The sequence below is a fragment of the Cnephaeus nilssonii genome, assembly GCF_951640355.1.
Source record: "Cnephaeus nilssonii genome assembly, chromosome: 14".
Lineage (NCBI taxonomy): Eukaryota > Metazoa > Chordata > Mammalia > Chiroptera > Vespertilionidae > Cnephaeus > Cnephaeus nilssonii.
In genome coordinates, this window is record NC_137085.1 from 15,027,056 (window position 1) to 15,042,561 (window position 15,506).

General features: G+C 40.7%; 1 protein-coding gene across 1 annotated transcript in view; it reads right to left on the minus strand.

Moving 5' to 3' along the window:
* C5 (complement C5) overlaps window positions 1–15,506 on the minus strand; it is an 84,477-nt gene that overhangs the window by 14,156 nt on the left and 54,815 nt on the right. The window contains exons 27-33 of the mRNA XM_079790439.1: window positions 14,771–14,866; window positions 13,212–13,383; window positions 10,098–10,303; window positions 8,647–8,799; window positions 5,717–5,779; window positions 3,200–3,281; window positions 2,174–2,225 (exon numbers count right to left, since the gene is read on the minus strand). Of these exons, the coding sequence (XP_079646565.1) occupies window positions 2,174–2,225; window positions 3,200–3,281; window positions 5,717–5,779; window positions 8,647–8,799; window positions 10,098–10,303; window positions 13,212–13,383; window positions 14,771–14,866 (824 nt within the window). The remainder of the gene's footprint in view (window positions 1–2,173; window positions 2,226–3,199; window positions 3,282–5,716; window positions 5,780–8,646; window positions 8,800–10,097; window positions 10,304–13,211; window positions 13,384–14,770; window positions 14,867–15,506) is intronic.

Sequence of the window (15,506 nt, forward strand, 5' to 3'; positions counted from 1 at the left end):
CGAAGGTCACTTCAGCACTTCATGGCAGAGGCTGTGCCACAGGTATCCAGCTCCACTATCAGAGCGTGCTTCTTGTGCCCACTCTAGGGTGCCCCTATAGGGTCCTGTGCATTGATTCTAGCTCTGCCAAGAACGTGTTTGTGCACACCTCCCAGTGACAAGTGTTATGGATTTAAAGACAACTGTGATCACACCCCTTTCACAGAAGATAACTACCCAAGAGTAGGAATGGCAGTTAGGAGGAATGACGCTGCCTGGGAAAGGGTTATCTTAATGGAAAGACCTTAGAGAATAAGGGAGGATTGTTGGATGGGGAGTAGAGATTGGCCAAGAAAGGAAGGAGGGATTGTGAACAGGTAGGCTGGTGAAGAAATCCTGAGAAGAGAGTGACTGGGTTGGGACCACAAACACAGGTGGGAAATGCCTGGGAAGGAGGAAGTGAGAAATAATGTGCTGTTCCTTGAGATCAGTGGTCTAAGATTCATTGATTAAAGGAAGTGATTTAGATACTAGACTGGGTGTCCGGGGTCTGGGTTTTGAAGCCCTAGCTCACCCTCTAACTTTTTGAGAACTCGGCAGGTTAGTTCACCTCTTTGGGTCTCAGCTCTTTGTTTCTAAATTAAAGGTTGTATGATGTTCTTAAAATCCACTTCAGCTCTAATAATACAACACTATGGAATTTCTAAGTCACCTATACTGAGTGCTTTGACATCAAGTAAAAAGAGCCCAATACCAGTAGAAATCACTTATTGAGAACAGGAAGAGTTTAGGAAACAGGACATAACAGGAGGTACTAAAGGCTGATGAAAAGAAGAGGGAAGAAGCCTGTCCTGGGTCTGCCACTAACCAATTATTTAAACAAGTCCTGGCTCTGCCACTAATCGATTCACTCTGTGTGATCATTAAAGAATATATACATATTTTAATAAGCAATTTAGGATGGTGGGTGTGGTAAGGAGAATAATGGCTCCCAAAGATGACCAGCTCCTAATCTTTAGAACCTGTGAATTGGTTACCTTACACAGCAAAAGGGACCTGCAGATGTGATTATATTGAAGATCTTGAGATAGGGAGGTTATTTTGGATTATGCGGGTGGTCCCAACGTAACCACAAGGGTCTTTTATAAGGAAAAGAAGCAGGAGAGTCAGAGGAAATATGATGATGGAAGCAGGAGTCAGAGTCAGAGGGAAAGACTGGAAGATGCTGTGCTCCTGGCTTCAAGGATGGAGGAAGGGGACCTCTAGAATCTGGAAGAGGATTCTCTTTTAGAGCATCCAGAAGGAATGCAGCCCTGATGACACCTTGATTTTAGGACTTCCAAACTTCAGAATTATGAGAATAAACTTGGGTTGTTTTAAGCATTAAATCTGTGGTAAACTGCCCAGCCAGTGTGGCTCAGTGGTTGAGTATTGACCTATGAACCAGGAGATCATGGTTTGATTCCCCTGTCTGGGCACATGCCGGGATTGCAGGCTCATTCCCCAGTGGGGGGTATGCAGGAGGCAGCCTATCAATGATTTTCTCTCATTATTGATACTTCTATCTCTCTCTCCCTTTTCCTTCTTCTCTCTAAAGTCAATAAAAATATATTTAAAAGTAAATTTGTGGTAAATTGTTACCTAGCAGCAATAGAAAACAAACACAGTGGCCAATTTAGTGGGCAGATAAGCACAGCATCAGTGGTTCTCAATCCTGGCTACCATTAGAATGACCTCCGTGGGTGAGGTTGGATTTTTGGATAGTTCTACGAGCTCTCCACCTGTCTTCTATGTGTAGCCTGAGCTGAGAAGCCCTGGCCGATACTGGCCAGGGATTTTGCTGGGTGAATGTGATCTTTCTAAATAAGGGAGTAGGAGCTGCTTATGAGAGAATCAGTTTCTTTTCCTAATACTTACATCACATCTCTACCTTTCTGAAAGACAAAAAATAATAATAATAAAAATTAGAGTGTTTGAATTAGAAAAATGGCCAAAAACAGGAGGAAAAACTATATATGAGCAAAAAATGAAACTGGTCTGTATAATAAATAGCTATTTAAAAATACCTGTTATGTTCTACATTTGAATAAGTGAACAACTTTGCACTTTAAAATTCAAAAAGATGTAAAGCAATAATATAATGGTAAATGTGAGATCTTGAAGTCTACAGTCCCGTCTGTGGAAATGCACTCACCTGGCACATGCTACTAGGCGCTTGTATTCTGAGGTGTCTCTGACATTGGATGCTGTCACATACAACAAACAAACAAGCAAACAAACAAAAAAGGAGAATAAGCTGTTTTTAACTGTTTTTAACTCATCTGAACAGAATCATTAATGAGCAGGTCTCTGAACACACTTAAAAGTTATTTGTGATTAGGAAGTTGGCACTTGTAATGATATTAATGAAAATTCATGGCTACAGACAATACCAATAAGTCTTTAAATCAGAACAATATGCTGCTCTCAAATAACTTATAATTTAAGGAAGGAGTCATTTAAGGTAAATATGTATTGGTAACATGTTTGGGGGAGGTTATAGGTAGGAAAAGCAGATGCCTGGATTCATGGGTAGTTGGAAGGTTTCATGTAAGAAGAGGCCTCTGAGCCACTCAGGAAAGCCATCAGGACAGAGGAGTAGCACACACCCTAACCCTGGGGTCACGCTCAGAGGAGGACTGGAGTGTGCACGTGGACTTGCTTTTGGACTGAAAGGGAGAACCAACCCACCAGAAGAGGGACATGAAGGCCATGCATAGAAAAAGGGTACATTAATAAAAGGCCATACGTACTGGAGAGGCCAGATTGAAGATGGAGGCAGAGAAATGTGTATTTGTCAGAACCCTTGGAATACAGAAAGGGTAAGGGGTGGAATCCAATAGGATGATAGGGAAATTCAGGGTCCTAGAATGGAACATTGACACTAAAGTAACAGAAATTCAAGTATCTGAAATTAGCATTCTTAAAGAGTAAATTAATCAAAACAATTTCTTGATCAATAGCGCATACTTTTAGTTTAGCTATTAAGTTACTTAATATCAGTTTCTAACTATTATTAAGGAGTTACTTGTATTATAATAAATGGTAGTAATGTTTACTCTGATGTCAATTTGCTAAAGAATTTGATAAAGAAATTTTTATTTTGGGGCCAGTACATTTTCCTATTCAGGGAAGCTCTCAGACACTCTGTATGCTTAGGCAAAATTATATTCTGTTTTACCGTCAATATCCTGGGCGTCAATTTTCAAATAAAAGCTGCAAAATTCATCAGAGGTACCAATTTTGTGAACCACAGTTGCTACCTGCATTGGGACAAGTAAATAAGATTATATTTAAAGTGGGAAAGTGTAAAAGGTATTCTGGTAGGACTGCTGTTGTAAATGGGATGCTTGAAGTATCATTTTCAAAATCTAGTGCAAATGGTGTACAATCAAGACCCATTTCCCCAGCAGCTAGACTTCTGGCAAACTCCACAACCTGAAACATAGCTGAGAAGCCCAAATTAAACAAAAACTGGCCAGGCAGAATCTTGGTCCAAATTCCAAGCAGTTCAATCTGAGCAACTCACTCTTACTAAGATGTTCATCTGTGAGCTTGTACACTCCAATTTTACACATAACACTACAAGGAAGTGTGGTTTTCTCCTTGCCCACATACCACCATGGTAAACAAGAAATTATGGGTGTGAATGGATGGGCAGGTTTGCTGCCAGAAGTAGGTTTATTGAAGCAACTAGAAGTGACAGAAAGTGGACAATCCATTCCCTGCGCATGCAATCTGATAAAGTCTTTGAAAGAATTAATGTATCTTATATAATAAAAGGGTAATAAACAAATTGACAGGACAGTGGAATGACCAGAATGCCTGCGGCCTCTCCCCCTGGCTGGTCCCGCCCCTGAGCAGGTGTCCCCACCCCAATCGGGGGGCAGAGCCGGCTGGAAAACCACCTGGCTCCAGCCAGCCCTGCCCCTGAGTGGACACCCCCACCCTGGTCGGGGGCGGGGCCAGCCAGCAAACTGTCCATGGCCCCTCCCCCTAGCCAGCCCCACCCACGGCCCCTTACCCCAGCCAGATTGCCCCCAATGGCCCCCATCGGGGGTGGGCTGGCTGGACCCCACCAGTGCATGAATTTGTGCCCCGGGCCTCTAGTCTATATATATAAAAGCCAAGCGACCAAAACGACCAGAATGACCGGTCGCTATGACGCGCACTGCAGCCGGCCAACCTCCTGTGGCCCCTCCCCCTCCATCGGCCCGTCCTGATCAGGTCCTGAATGGGGGCAGGGGCGGTGGAAAACCTTCCATGGTCCCTCCCCCTGGCCAGCCCAGCCCCGATTGGCCCTGATCGGGGCGGGCCAGCCAGACCACACCCGTGAACAAATTTGTGCACCAGGCCTCTAGTTAAAGAGAAAAGCATAATTAAAATCATCAATAGAATGTTAATTTATGCTCAGAACACATATTTCATTTTATTGTAGTCATTTAGTGGCAAGTTTTCCTAAGCTGTTTATGAATGTCTATGTAGTCTATGGCTAATAAAAGAAACTTAAGCCCTTACATCTACACTAATAAAAGAGTAAGATGCAAATTGACCGTACCTTTGCGACACCCACCAGCCAATCAGGAGTGAATATGCAAATTAATCCAACAAAGATGGTGGGTTAATTTGCATATGCAGGCTCCGAGCGGCCAGGGGTGGGGCAGGACACTTGCGTCGTCGCCATGGCGATAATGCAGGCATTCTGCACCACCCCAGCTGCTCTGGGCCTCTGGGCAGCATGGGAAGGCGGAAAGGTGGCTCCAGCCAGAGTGAAGGCGGTGCCAGAAGCCAGGGGAAGGAAGGCCTATTCTTGCACGAATTTTCATGCATTGGGCCTCTAGTATATATATATATCAATCCCCAATGATGCTGTATAAATAAGATGTGACTATGTTACTAATCATAGAAAACATGTATACATGTGTGTGCATATACATATGTAAATATAAGATTATATATGTACAATATACATATACATATGTACAGATAGTCCTCGGGTTACACTGGACTTGACGTATGTCGTTTCGTGGTTACGTCGCCATCTCCCATTTATTTATAAAAAAAAAAGTTCCGTCATTGGGATGTATGTACATATGTGCTTTATGTTTTTTATTATTTATTTACCCCAAGTAAAGGTCAGGAATTGTTACCTTTCTTTTAAAATTTTTTTACTGTTTCATTTCATTACTGCTGTGTATGTGTTCCATGTAAGTGATGTAGGTGCTTATGTAGGTGGGTTCCAATTTACAGTGAAAATCGTGTTACGTCACGCTGTAGGAACAGATCTCTGATGTAACCCGAAGACCTACTGTAAGCACAAAATTATATATGTATAATATACAGAGTGGGGCAAAAAGTAGGTTTCCAGTTGTATGTGAAACAGTTTATTCTTGTATTATTACTTATTAATTGTTATATTGTTTTCCATATAAGCAACTGGAAACCTACTTTTACCCAACTTTGTACGTATAATTATATACAGACTATATACTTACAAGGTTTGAAAATAGCCTTTTTCAAAAAGAAATTGTGAGGACAGTTACTAAGATATCTAAAAAGAATTAGATAAATAAATCCTACTTCAGTCATAATTACCAGAGCACAGATTTTTTTTAACTTTGTGGCAAAGTCCCTATTTTATTTTACTTAATGCAAGCACATAACTCCCAAGTAAGTCAGTTCTCAATGAAATACTTACATGCACTGTAGCCAAGCCACTGCTATATCCACTACGGACAATGAGGTCATCATTGAGAGGCACCTGAAAGGTGGATGGAGAAAGCATGCTTTCTTTTATTATTTAATAGGGAGGGAGAAGAGCAATGAAAATAGTGAGCTGACACCTGCCAGCTTCCTCTCTCAAAGCTCTTGTGAGATTAAATGGATAAGGCATTGAAGATCCTATGCACATAGTAAAAAATCCTGGAATTTCCTTTCGCTTCTACATGTAAATAATGTTTCTAAAAGAGCCTAAGTAAGTCAGCAATACCAACATGTCAGAAGTCACTTTGGTTACATTGTTATTTTTTTTATGGTCTGGTAAAACTGGATCTTCACCTCCTTTGCCAACTAAATAAATACCTTTCAGTGCCTAGCATCCTATGTGCCAAAGGAGATCCTTTTCATTAGCAAGAACAGGGAACCTCAACATAACTCTAAAGAAGGTGTAATCTATCTTTGCCCCTCCCACCTTCTGCTTTGCACACCTCTTTTACCTCCTAATGGTTTGTTTTCTCTGGTCTCTGTTAATAGAAACCTTGGCACCTCACCCAAACTCACTAGCAACCTACCCAAGCCTGCCAAATCCTTAGGTGCTACTGCTCTTTTCCCCACTCTGCTGGGAGGAGACTTGAAGACATGAACTGAGTTAGTTCTCCTTCCAGAGGAAATCTATCATACAAATGTTCTCCAATCTGTGCAATGTATGGGAGAGATCATTTTTGAGCAAGAGGCCTGAAGAGTTGGTTCTTTGCTCACTCCAAGGCTGCAGCCAACCTGCCTTTCTCTTTACCTATCACCCTAGAGTAATAGGGATTCTGTGTGAATGAAAGGTTGTCAGCCCTTCGTCAAAATTTTAGTAAATGTAGGTCAATAGGCCAACTTTCTTGTTCTCCCTGATGGAATATGGCAGCATTTACTGGAAAGCCAGTAAATCAAGATACTGCAAGAGAGAAGTGTTCTATGGACAAATAAGTGACAAATAAGTTTGGCAAATGTACACTCTACTGTGCCCATAGCCCATTCTCCCCCAGAATCACCACACTTAGTCACATACAGATTAAAGACAAGGGAATCCTGTACTAAAGAACTTATTTAACTTCATTTAAACTAGAGTACCCCACCAAACATTTTTTTCATATAACACATTTTAGGAAATGCTGGAGTAGAGAATTCCAAACTACTAGATAAAAACAGTCCAGGTTTCACACAAAGGCAGCATGATGAGCTGAAGTTTAAATTAGTTTAAGATGACAAGAAGCCTTTATTGGCATTATTCCTATAAGAGAAGAATAATTCCAGCTACCTCAGATGGTGGTCTACCATGCTCTTCAGGCCAAGAGCTCCTCATTAGAGCTCAGACCCTTGCTCAGAATGTGAATGTCTGGTGAACTCTAAATATTCCCAGGGAAAGGTTACCAAACTGAGGGCCACAACCACAAATGCCTGCAGTAGCCCAGGCACAAAGCAAGGGTGGACATAAATCAAATACATATGTCACATGACTGGTGGGGACTATAACAAATTGAAGAACGCATGCCACTGCTAACAGCACCCTATTGCTAGATCTTTGTTTTTTGCATAAGAATTTGGAAACCACGTTGAAATCTCTGAATTTTAAATGTTGGAATATGTCTATGTCTACATCTACATCTATATCTACATCCATCTTTCTATATATACACAGGGTGGGGCAAAAGTAGGCTTACAGTTGAGAGTTCATGAAACAGAATTTATTCTTAATGTTATTATTATTTACTAGAGGCCCGGTGCATGGATTTGGGGATCGGACCAAAACTGGCTCTCTGACATCCCCTAGGAGTCCCGGATTGAGAGAGAGCGGTTCTTGGGTGATGCACCCCGGGATCAGGCTCCCTCCTCTATGGTTCTGAGTGCGTCACCCGAGAACCGCAGCTGCCAAGTCACCACAGCTAGACAGCTTCTGAGCTGTCTGCCCCCTGGTGGTCAGTGCGTATCATAGCTATGGGCCGGTTGGCCAGTTGCTTAGGTTTTTATATACTTAGATTAATTGTTGTGTTATTTTCAATATGAACAACTGTAAACCTATGTTTGCCTTACTCTGTATATTTGCTATGAGCTATTAGCTTTCAATTTTTAAATTAAATTTTATTTCCCATGCTTATGGCTTTTCACAAACAAATTTGTGGAGAACGTGGACAGTAAGAACTATCTCTAGTTATTTGTACATTTAAGTAAAATAATCTAAAATGTGGTAATTAGAAAAATAGGTACTAAAAAGCTGTATATTGGCAGTTACTATTAATAGTTTTTCCAATGTGTCCTTCTCTTTGGGAAATTGTCATAGGCTGTCAAGGTTTTTCATTTCTAAAAATGAAGTAGTAGCAAAGGACAGGGGCAAGTTGTTGGAGGACCTAAAGGTCAATTCCAATTTAGCCACAGTCTGCATATATGACTAGGCCAAATGGAACCATTGGAGGACTCCAAAATTTGTCTTCTCTCTTATTCTCCTGCTGTACTTTAGTGCATGCTATTCTCTATGTCTGGAATGTTCTTCCATTTCTTCACCTGGCTAAATTCTTTCAGATTTAACCTGCCCATCTGGATGCCTTTGACAAACTCCTCTTACTTCTCAGCTTGACTCAGGAGGTCCCTCTCTGTCTTTCCATGCATCTATCAAGGCTCATATTTTTCACTGTTGGTTTAAATGACTGTCCCCACTCCCTCCCCACATACACACAGGTTCTTTGAGCTTTACTTTTGAATCTTCAGTGCCAGGAAAAAGTAGGCACCTCTGCTTAGGACACAGAAGGCACTCATTGTTTAAGTAGTGAATAGATACATTTGTAAAACAAGGTGGGGGGGTGGGAGAAGACATGATTTTCAAGGTCCAATCCAATTATAAAATATTATAAAACATCTTTCATTTACCTCTACTGGTCTTCCAAGGAAATTCGTCTGTGTTATCTTATAATGGTAGAAGTCACCTTTATGCTTGTAAGAAACACTGATATCCATATTCAGATGGAGTTTTTTAATCAGGAGTGAATATTCTGTCAGGCCCTCGATGGCATTAATTGTATCCTATCAACAAGCAGCAAGGCACAAAAACAGGTTTAGCTTATTTATATGCTCTCTGTTTACAAGTACCCTTTCTTATGGGTGGGGCAGTGTTTGGAGATGAAACTTCAACTGACTGAGTGAAACTGGTTAAGGGCCCCCTTGTGGAGGTGGAAGGAAGTTCTCTCCTTCCCCAGGGACAGGAAGGAGGTGTGGCTTCAGGTCCAGATTCTCCACAATCCTGAATGTATATGACTACAGGCAAGTTGCTCTTTGAAGAATGACTCCAACTCCTTGCATGACTATTTTCTTTTCATCCTTAGGCTTCAGCTTGAAGCCCTAAATAACCTTCCCTTTCCCTTTTTTAAGGTTCCCCCTTCTGCCCTTTAGAGCATTTATCTCAATTTGTAATACTTTTATGCATAGTTTCTTGTTAGCCTTCCCCATTGTAATGTAAGTCAGAGGGAAAGTATTATATCTATTACATTTAGTAGTACACACATGGCAGTTATTCAAGTATCTGTTGAAAGAGTAAGTGGATGAACTCAATTTTTCTGGATCTCCTCTTTCTCATCTATAAAATCAGGAAATGTAACCACATCAGAGTTTTCAAATACATGCTATCCTGTCTGCCCATGTCCTTGGTAGCCAATGCTAATCAATAAGTCAATATTTCCTGCTTAAGCCTATAGATGTACCCAAGATGAAACACATTTGACCCCCAGAATTAGATGATCACTAAAGTAATCCTGAAGAACTCATGTAGCTCTAAGTCTTATATACATATGTACACACTCTGTAATTGCCAAAAAAATCCAGGGAACAGAGAAGATACTAACATTTGAACTAAACTTGAATATCGATGTTTACTATACAACTATATAATAGTTTTAATGTAAAACATATGTATTCCAATGAGTTTACCTTGGTAGATAAACATGTAACAATCTGTATTTCTTTCACTTTTTGTTTATTTTAGGGGGAGGGAACATCAGTACTTTTGTCTATATGGCAGCCACCGTTTATTACATAGGATATAACATAGTTGCTGATCCCCTTAAGAATCATAAAGGAAGTGCTTGACTTATAGAGTCAGGAGAACTGAGTTTTTATTTTGACTCACCCACTAACTCCCTGAATGAACCTCTCAGGGTTGATTTGCTCCTCTGTGTTAGAAGGGTGTCAATGAAAATAACCTCTAAGAGTCCTTTGATTCTAGTCATGTACTCCTATCTATAGCATGCCAGAATAAACGTGAAATGTGTGGTGAGGAAGGTAGCTAATACGTTTCAGGGGAATGAGATAAGAAAAAGAAGCATTACCTGGGTTGAATAAAAGCCACCTCCATATCTCTGCTCTTCAGATAGCCATCTGATGATTGGGTTAGCATAATTCAAATCATTCAAGTTCAAAATGGTAAGTAAAGCATAGGCAGTGGTTTCCACCATATGTGCTGTAACAGTGTTAGGTACAGGGCTATCCAGCTGTTGATGATCATCTTTCCAAAAGCGATAATTGGATGAAATACCTAACCATCAACAAATGATATAGATTAATATGATTAAAAATGTGAATTTGACATAGCAATTCTAACAGATTTTTAGCAGTTTCTTCTGACAGAGGCCTTCTGATTTCCAGAAGTTTCTTATTCTTTTATAAAAATTCCTCAAGGTGACCAATACAAAACAAGATCCCTTTATACAGTGCCATTTGTCTTTATTTGAAAAGGTCAACATGGAACGCCCACATCTTTTGGTAGCCTAGGATAGTTCTGAGACTCAATTTCCAATGGGGTAGGGGTTTTCCACCACACCAACAACCAATTCTTGGACACCTGCAGGGTGCTGGAGAATGGAACTCAACTTTGACCCTATCTACTCTGAGATAGATAACATCAAATTTCACAGGTTAAGAATCAGCCCTACAAGATGCTTTCTCCGACAATCCTCCCATTCAGATGCTAATCCCAAACCTGTGTTGTTACCTGTACATCAGACCAACTGGCTATAAACTGGAGGATTCAAAGACCCTCCCCTCAGGTATGATTACTTTGCTAAAGCAGTTTACAGAACTCAGAGAAACATTTTACTTACTCAATTACTGGTTTAGTATAAAAGGATGTGCCTGGGGAACACCCAGACAAAAGAGATTCATGGGGCAAGGTAAGGGGAAAAGGTACAGAGCTTTCTTACCTTCTCTGCCTGAATCTCTCCATGTTTACCAACCTGGAAACTCTTTGAACCTTGTCCTTTTGGGTTTTTTTGGGTTTTTTTGGAGGCTTCATTGCATAGTCATGTCTGATCAAATCGTTGGCCATTGATGACTAATGTAACCTCCAGCCCCTCTTTCCTTCCCTGAAGTTGGTGGTGGTGGCAGGTACTGACAGCTCCAACCCTCTAATAACATGGTTGGTTCTCCTGGCAACCAGCCCCCATCCCTAGGTTACCTAAGGACTTTCCAAAAGTCACCTCATTAACAAAAGACAACTTTATCGCTCTTAGCACTTAGGAAGTTCCTTGACAGAAAATAATTACATTCTGGAAATTTTGAGATCACACCCAAAGCCTGAGTTCATTCAGTCTTTTATTATTTACTTTCAATTTAAAGCACTAAAGGTAATTTCATATATGCAGCACTTTTCATAAATTAGGTTCTAATTATATTTTTCATTATTGTTCTAGTAATTTAAAATTGTCACGTCAAATTCCTTTTCAAAATAAATTATTTTTAAAAACTGTATAAAGCATATTTAGAAACCATTTTTGAAGATTAGTGAAAAACTTGATGTGTCTGTTTAAAATTCAGGATTCCATTATTTGCATGACTTTGTACAAAATGTTTTCCTTTCCACTCAGAGACTCAGGTTTGCTATATTTAGAATGAAAGATTTGTGTTTAAAGATACTTCCAGCTCAAATATTATTTGAATTAAGTTCTCTTCTAGCTCTTAAATTATATATTTTATGATCCATATCTTATAATACTCAAGACATTTGTTTGGTGTTAGTGTAAGTATTGCATAAGTGGTTTTGAGATATGTGTTAAAATTCAGTCATTTTTAAATGATGACATAAGTCACATTTTGTACATGGTGATAAACCTCATGTAAGATTTATTAAACTTTTAGAAAACACCAGCTAAGAGAGGGCTCAGAAGTGCTCAACCATGCCCATGCTGATATAGGCACATTGGCCAATGATCACTGTTACTATTTCTTTACTCTTGACCTATAGGAAGCAGTATCTTTAGTCTTCAAAATGAAATGCATACCTTTATAGCCAAACTGGTACAAAATAAGCTAAATAAAGCACTCCCCTGCTCAAAATCCTCGAATGTCTTCCCTTCTCACTTAAAGTGGAAATTAAAGTTCTAGGGCTCCCACTGGCCCCCTGGCACCTTGACGTGAATGAGACACAGACACCCCTTGCTCAGGTGGAAGCAGGCCCGAACCACACGCATGGGTGGGGAAGTGGAACAAGGGCTCAATTCATTAGCTTGCTTGAGAATCTTGTACATTGCACAACTATGTACCGGAGTCCTGCAGAGATCCTGTGATGACCTCCAAGGCCCTACATAATTGCTTCACCCTTTCCTTCCCTAACCTGACTTTCTACCCCTCATCTTTCTCCTCTCCACCCACACTGGCCTCCTTGCCATTCTCAGAGCACCAGGCACACTCCTGCCTCAGGGTATTTGCACATACTGTTACTCCACCAAAAAACACCCTTCTAGATGGCCACTGGCTGGCTTCCTCAGCTTACCTCCTTCAGCTTTCAATTCAAATGTCATCTTCTCAGTGAGGTTTAAGCCTCATCACCCTATCAAAAATTATAACCTTCCAGGCTGGCTGGTGTGGCTCAGTGGTTGAGCATCGATATGAACCAGGAAGGACACATGGCTGAGTTGTGGGCTGGTGCCCAGTAGGGGGCCTGCCGGAGGCAGCCAATCAATGATTCTTTCTCATCATTGATGTTTCTATCTCTCTCTCCCTCTCTCTCTGCAATCAATACAAATATATATTTAAAAAAATTACAACCCACCACTTCATCCTGTCTCCCTTCCCTGCTTGATTTTTCTTCATATTACCAACCTATTCACTATATGCAACGTTTTACTTATTTGTCACATTGTTTCTCCTTAATGAGAATGTAAGTTTCATGAGGGCCTGGATTTTTCTTGTGGTTGCTGCTGCTTTATTCCCAGAGCCTAGAACAGTGCCTGATACATAGGAGGTACTCGATACATATTTATTAGATTTAGGAATGAATAAATATGTACTGAATGAATGGCACTTATTACATTGCATTGTGAGGGTTTGTTCCTTGAGGGCAGGGATTGTGTCTTACTCAACTTTGCATGCCACACCTACTTCCCAGAATGACCAGATTCTATATACTTAGTAAACGCTTGCTGAAAAATGTATGGAGCCAGTCATACCTTTAACTGAAGCTTTCTTCTTCAGGGCGGAGACAATGGAACGAAACTGTGTGTGAGTTTTATCTCCCAGGGAAAGAGCATAAGCGGCAATGGCCAGTGTGAAGGTACTCTGGGCCGAGAGGGCATTTTCAAGTAGAAATGAGTCAGCTTTAGTTAGAGCTGTGTTGATTTTCTGGAAACAAGGGAAGAAGATACCTAGGTTACTTTGTGAAGCATCAACCTATCAACTAATGTGAACTACCCCCCATGTGACACCATCCTAGGGTAGACAAGATAAGGGGTGGAAAGAGAAATGACCTAATGGAAATAGATGGTGTCTGGCAGAAGCAAATCCTTCCCAGAGAAGGAGCAGAGTATAATCTCAGAAGTGAAAATGAGGTTGTCCAAATTGGGTCAAGCTTTTTGTGCCTGAAGTCTCATCTCCCTGTAGAGGTTTTCAACTTTAGTTTCTACTTCCAAGTCACATCTAGCCGCCAGAAAGAAAAAGCACTGAGCATAGACACAGCTTTCATCAGCCCCCACCCCACCCCCAGCATAACTGAGACAGATTCACATTTTCAAAAGGAATTTTACTAAATAAAACCACAACTAGCAGAAAAAAAGTTAAGCTGCCAAAGTACTTTTTGGTCCTAAGGATTCCTGGAAAAAAGTTTCTATTACTCTGTCCTGCGACAACTAAAATAGTTATTTTGGACAAGTGGTTAGAAGCAAGTGCAGTGCAATGCTGCTAACATCTTGCCTGGCTCCTCCTCTCTCAGCTCCATCTGTGTCTCACTCATGTACTGCTAGGTGCCAACTGGTCCTCTAGGCCCCTGTGAACTGGTCCTCATCAATTATTTTGTCTTGTTACACATAATTAACAATTATCTTGAAACAAATGAAAAACATTATTTTGCTTTATGGTTCAAGTCCTACAAATTCCCTTGAGTTTTTCCATTTTCATTCTGCATGCTGGTTTGAAGGACTGGACTAATTTACTTTTGATTTGTAGGCAGGAGTGCTTAACCTCAGCTCAGGGACCCGTCTCTTCCCAGATCAGAGCTTCATCTGTTACCCCTTTGAATCTTTTATGTTGATTCACTTAAGTGAATCCTCTCCTTTCTCCCCGCAGCTTCCAAGAAATGAAACAGCATAACCCAAAGCAGCAAACATGCCATTGTGTATCCTCAGTAGTTCCATGATATAAAGTGCTTCAACAATAGATAAGAGTCATATACATATCCTAAGATTTGGCAGAGGTAAGAGAAGGAAGATGGGATGCTGGGTCATTCTCTCATCACAGTCAGAAGTTATCCCAGTTCTAATCCCAGCTCTATATTTCAATAGCCTGTGGAAATGCACAATTGAATTCACCTGTCATATAGGCCTCAGTTGTCTCAACTGTCCAGTGGGTTAGATTAGGTGGTCTCTAATGTATCATAATTCTGAAATCCTTTGATTCTGGAGTTATAGTTACCTTCAAGGTCTGTCTGCCTTTGCTCTCCCCCTACCCCTCAGTATAAGGTTCAGAAATAGATGATGGGTATAAGAGAAAAAAATCAACAAATCCTCTTACTTACCACTAGGGGGCATATATCAAAAGCCTTTCTAATTCCAATCACAGCAAAGGCTGTAAAATATAAGGCATTCTCTTGGGCTTCAGTAGACAGGGTACCCTAAAAATAATTATAAAGGAGAGTGAAGTAGTGTCTTTAAAGCAAAATGATCTCGTTCTAATCTCCATTTTGAGCTTAATATCCCTCTCTTCCTTCATACCTTCTAGTTGGACAGCTTGACATTTCTTAGTAAACCCTGGGTTTTTCTTACTTCGTGTCTTCATGTGCCCTTCTCTCCCTCACCTCCCCACCCTGAAGCTCTACTTCATACCTCTTCAGCACATTCAAATTCTTCCCCTCCTTCAAACCCTGTTAAAATGAACAAAACAGCCCAAGCTGGTTTGGCTTAGTAGATGGAGCATCGGCCTGGGGACTATTCCAGCTAAGGGCCCTGCCTGGGTTGTGGGCTTATGCAGTAGGCAGCTGATCAATGATTCTTTCTCATCACTGATGTTTCTATCTCTCTCTTCCTCTCCCTTCCTCTCTAAAATCAATAAAAACATATTTTAAAAAAAAGTGAACAGAGCTCTCTCTTAAAAAAATACATAACATTATTCTACCACTATTCTCCCCCCCCCCCTTTTTTTTTCTCTTGGGGCAGTGACATTCCAATGCAATGCTTCTAAGACCTTCCATGAAGTGACCTCTAATACCTCTCCAGTTTTATTTCATGTCACTCACCCCCTAGCTCTCTTGGCCC